We start from the raw sequence: 5,306 nt of genomic DNA, 5'->3' as shown, positions 1-5,306 counted from the left end.
GCGAAAACTGCGTTTAGTACCATTGAATTATATATCGATCGAAAGAGGAGCTCGAGATCTGTCTACTGGCAAAATATCAGATTGATAGGGCAAGTAGTTTACGGGCGAAGATCAAAAAACAAAAAATTGAAAAAAAATTATCAATTGAATCGCTAAAATTTTTTACCCAAAAAATCGACCATCGAATTTTCGAATTTTCAAATTTTGAGAACGGATTCTAAAGTAGAATGACCCGAGAAAAACGATGGTGAATACCGTTACTCAAAATCTTTCGTAGTTTCGGAGATATTGGACTTTCAAAATTTTCTAACTTAAAATTCAATTTCCGAAATTTTGATCGCTCATTAGTCATAACTGATACAAGTTTTTTATCTATTTATTATTATTCATTTTTTTTAGATTGGTTTCAAGGTATTGCTATAATAGTGGAGATGCATAGCTCGCTTCGCTTGCCAAAAAACGTTAATAACGCGGTTTTTACATGTTGCTCTTCAAATTCCAAAAACTGTGTACTTAGAATTATTACATTACGTTTTATGTTTTAATAAATGAGATTACAATCGCGAACAAAAATAAACAATAGTGTAGATCAATAAAAATAAACACAAATATTGGACTATAGGTAATAATATATCAACAACAAATCCTATTATCTTGTTCATTAATTATAATGGTTTAATACCAACCATTTTTCATGTTTTGGTAAAAAGTTTGAATTTTTCCTTAATCTACTTTATTATTAATGGGCGTAATTGGTCGGTGATCCAACTAGGCGTGGACGCGGCGTAAACGGAAAGTTTTTCGAGCCACCCTGTATATTTGGACATTTGAAAAATGAAAAATCTAGGCAAACAGTAAGAAAGTTTTATTTGCTGAAAAGTGCGTGTAGTAACAGGACATCTGGAGCGAGTGCTTCTTGTTCCTCAAGGTCTGGGTTTAAGTAGCCGACTGGCCGGAGCTGGCAGCCTCGAAAACCCCGCCGAATCAAAAACCGGAAGTAACTTTTCCTTGCTCCCGCGAAGTTGGTCCTTCTTCATGGGCTCCGTCGGGAAGTACGTCGCTCCGTAGAAATCCAGCCCTTGCTGGAGGAGTTGATTGTACTCATCGAGCGACGCCACGGTGACTCTAATCGGATTGGGGCTTCCAGGAGGTTGATCAATTTTCGGCGAGACTCTCGTAACCTCGACCTGGATAATCCCTCAGCTTACGCGGTGGTTGAGATTAGTACTTACCACAGAGGCGTAGCGGTACAAACTGGCCCTGATGTCGTCTTCGGGCAGGTCTATCGGCACCTCGTGCACCAGCATGGAGAAGGTTTTCTGCGGACGGCACGGGATCGCCACTTTGCGGTATAAGCGTCCTCCGGTGACGCGGTGGAAGCCTTTCCTGAAGACCTGTTGGAAGTCTTCGGGGTCGGAGAACTTGAAGAGGATCCCGGTGGCGGTTTTGGTCAACGAGAAGCTTCCTCGGAAGTTGAGTTTGTCGCAGATGTTGGCGGCTTTGTCCAAGCTCAGGTCGTGCGATGGGGTGAGGAGGAACGCACCTTTGGTGAGGAAACGCGCGTCGCTGAGCTCGCTGTTGTCGTCGTCGTTCTCGCCCATCACGTCAGGGAAGAACAAGGACATCCTGCACTGGGACCAACATAGTTTTGAAAGTCCAGGAGCGGCGGAAGGTTTTATAAGCCCCGAAACATCCCACGTCGCCATTTGTAATAACCCATCAATGGTATAATTGGGGCTATTACGTTGGCTTGCGTAATTTCACCTCCTTTTGTTTTGTTAGTTAAACCGGATAATTGGGTCTTTTTTTTCCAAGGAGGTGCGCGTTCTATCTCTCGCTCGCTCTTAAATTGGACAAATTGTTCGATTTAATTGTTTAATGTCGTGTTTAATTAAGCGCGACGGCTATATTAAGGGTGTAACTGTGCGATGGCGTCATGAGGCTGGAAAGGGGGTGCAGATTAAACCGCACAAAGATGACAAAGAGGAGACTCCGAAAAAACGCCGCGAATTGATTTGAAGTCATACAGACGGCAGTTTTAATCCGTGTTGACTCTTTTTATTAACATGATTGAAATGCTTTTAAGCAACTCGATAGCTTCAAGTGCAAAATAAAGAAGGGCGAAGGCAGAAGAATCCGATTGGAACAAAGGAAAATGAATAAACCGACAGTGAACGATTACCGAAATTCGGACTCCCCTAACCCGCAAAGTGCGGCGATGCAGTCGGAATAAAGTTCGGCGCGTCCAACTAGTTGATTTCAATCGAAACATTCCAATTATTATCTCTCCGCCTCCATCTTGGCTCTTTCCCGATCACGCTAATTCGATAATCTGTCTGAATCAGTCCCTGTCCCTGTCACCGGGTATCGTAATGATGGTCTCCAGCAATATCTTATTTCCTGTGCGGCGTCCGGTTCTGTCTGTCCATCGTCGCACCCATCGGCAATTAGCAGCAAGGCGTCGTTGGCGTCGCCGCCGCCGTCGGTCATCAGGTGACGGTGTAATATAAACGCGAGCGTGTGTATTCCTGCCGCACCCCAAAGCGAGCTGGTGCCGCACCTTGTCGACTTCCGCGGCCGCTCCTTCGCATTAACTAATAGTAGAGGGCTTGGCCCTCGGCGGTGGCTAACGCCGGGGGCAGGGGGCGGCGGAGCCGCGGGGTCGATAAACAATTGATAGATCGTATAAGTAGTCAAAAAGAAGAAGATATGATTGATGATTCGAGTAGTAACGAGTCATTCCCAGAAGGAATCGTACGAATAAAACTTTACTTTTCGACATTCATGAATTTAGTTTCCAAGTGCACCTCGTCGCTCTTTTACAACTCTATAACTTCGTGTGTCTTGCCCACCCTTCTACCCCCCACCGCTCTCCCTAATAACATTTAATTAAGGGTGCGCGCCTAATAAAAATTGGACGATAAAATCTACTCGGTTATCTCAAAACACTGAAAGTCACCGAATTAGCTTTAATTTATTTAAGGAGTGTCCCTCTAGATTAGTTTTATTCGCGGGGGGGTGGCAAGGATCACGCACTCCGTGTTTCCCCTCGGTGACACCAAGATGGCGCTGCTCGACAAGATGGCGGATACAACATGTCGCCGATTTTTTCAAACACCTGTTGCCCACATATGGTAATGTTAATAGTGGTGACCTTACAGACGTCCTTTCCCCCTTGAAGTCGACGACCCGGTCCTGGTGGATCAATAAATTTCCACTTTGCCCTACAAACATTTGACGTGTTTAGAGTTTAATTATAAGGTGTGTTTTCGGATTGTGTTGAAGACTGTTGTTATGGAGTTGAGTAATGAGGGCATTTTTTAATTAGTGTGGTTTGAGTTTTTCGGACTAAATTGAGTCCGGTAAAGTATGCAAACATGAGAATTAATTCTCTGAGAAACGCACCTCAAAACGAAACAAACTACAATCGAAAAAGACGGGTGAGTGAAGTGACTTTTAAGGTTCCCAGGCCCGTACTCATTTTTTTCGCAATAAAATTATCGATTTCCAAAGGGGTCTATATCAACATCTGATTTTAATTTAATTATTTTTCATTTAAAGTTTGTAACTTCGGCAGTTTTGAGGGTACAGCGATGAGATTTAGTGAAATTACTATTTTTCTATCATTTATTAACTGTGCTAAATTGTAAAATTATAAAGCAAAGGAAACCTATTTTGGAAATTGTTGTTTTGAAATTGAACCTAAAATTTTATATTTTTTGAATTAAAATTCGTAACTTTGCTAGTTTTGAGGTTACGACAATGAGATTTAGTGAAATTACTAATTTTCTATCGTTTATTGACTGTGCTAAATTGTAAAATTTTAGAGCAAAGGGAACCCATTTTACAAATTTTTATTTTGAAATCGAACCAAAATTTTTTGATGTTTTTCAAGTAAAATTCGTAACTTTTGCAATTTTAACGCTACAGCGATGAAATTTAAGAAAATTACTGTTTTTTAATCGTTTATTAATTGTACTAAATTGTAAAATTTTAGAGCAAAGGGAACCCATTTTACAAATTTTAATTTTGAAATTGTACCAAAATTTTTGGATGTTTTTCAAATAAAATTCATAACTTTGGCGATTTTAAGGATACGTCAATGAGATTTGGTGAAATTACTATTTTTTTTTTCATTGCTCTACTGGGCTTAATTGCTAAATTGTCAATTTCTATAGGAAAGCGAACCCATTTTACAAATTTTTATTTCGAAATTGAACCAAAATTTTTGGATATTTTTTAAATAAAATTCGTAACTTTGGCAATTTTGAGACTACGGCAATGAGATTTCGTAAAATTACTATTTTTTTATCGTCTATTAACTGTGCTAAATTGTAAAATTCTAGAGCAAAGGAAACCCATTTTACAATTTTTTTTCGAAATCGAACCAAAATATTTGGACGTTTTCAAATAAAATTCATAACTTTGTCAATTTTGTGGCTACGGCAATGAGATTTAGTTAAATTACAATTTTTTGATCGTCGATTAACGGTGCTAAATTGTAAAATTTTATAGCAAAGGGAACCCATTTTACAAAGTTTTATTTTGAAATCGAACCAACATTTTTGGATATTTTTTAAATAAAATTCATAACTTTGGCAATTTTGAGGCTACGCCAATGAAATTTGGTAAAATTACAATTTTTTATCGTCGTGCTAAATTGTAAAATTCTAGAGCCAAGTGAACCCATTTTACAATTTTTTTTCAATATTGAACTAAAATTGTTTGATGTTTTTCAAGTAAAATTCGGAACTTTTGCAATTTTGAGGCTACGGCAATGAGATTTAGTTAAATTACTATTTTTTAACGTTCATTAACTGTGCTAAATTGTAAAATTGTAGAGCAAAGGGAATCTATTTTAGAAATTGTTGTTTTGAAATCGAACCTAAAATTTGAAATTTTTTCAATTAAAATTCGTAACTTTGGCAGTTTTGAGGTTATGACAATAACATTTGGTGAAATTACTAATTTTTTATCGTTTATTAACTGTGCTAAATTGTAAAATTTTAGAGCCAAGGGAACCCATTTTACAAATTTTTATTTCGAAATCGAACCAAAATTTTTGGATATTTTTTAAATAAAATTCATATCTTTGGCAATTTTGAGGCTACGCCAATGAAATTTGGCAAAATTACTATTTTTTATCGTCGATTAACTGTGCTAAATTGTAAAATTCTAGAGCAAAGGAAGCTCATTTTACAATTTTTTTTCAAAATCGAACTAAAATTTTTTGATGTTTTTCAAGTAAAATTCGTAACTTTTGCAATTTTAACGCTGTTTACTGTTTTTTCATCGTGAATAACTGT

At 37.8% G+C, this 5,306-nt stretch overlaps 1 protein-coding gene across 1 annotated transcript; it reads right to left on the bottom strand.

Annotated features, from left to right (window-relative positions):
- Positions 1-850: 850 nt before the first annotated feature.
- On the bottom strand, positions 851-1,781 carry LOC148177653 (uncharacterized). The gene is made up of 2 exons (XM_088032494.1): positions 1,233-1,781; positions 851-1,187 (listed from the first exon to the last, which is right to left on the bottom strand). Exons 1-2 carry the CDS (start codon positions 1,704-1,706, stop codon positions 924-926), a joined length of 738 nt encoding a protein of 245 aa, XP_087888620.1. The 5' UTR covers positions 1,707-1,781; the 3' UTR covers positions 851-923.
- Positions 1,782-5,306: the final 3,525 nt, after the last annotated feature.

The sequence above is a fragment of the Gnatocerus cornutus genome, chromosome 3 (assembly GCF_029298725.1).
Source record: "Gnatocerus cornutus isolate USDA-ARS CGAHR chromosome 3, icGnaCorn1.1, whole genome shotgun sequence".
Lineage (NCBI taxonomy): Eukaryota > Metazoa > Arthropoda > Insecta > Coleoptera > Tenebrionidae > Gnatocerus > Gnatocerus cornutus.
This window is presented reverse-complemented; position numbering and strand designations above follow the sequence as displayed.

Excerpts from the sequence above, each read along its gene's own strand:
- LOC148177653 (XM_088032494.1), bottom strand. The coding sequence starts at position 1,706 with ATGGCGACGTGGGATGTTTCGGGGCTTATAAAACCTTCCGCCGCTCCT. Across the intron at positions 1,188-1,232 it reads TGTACCGCTACGCCTCTGTG|GTCGAGGTTACGAGAGTCTC; the intron begins GTAAGTACTAAT and ends GGGATTATCCAG.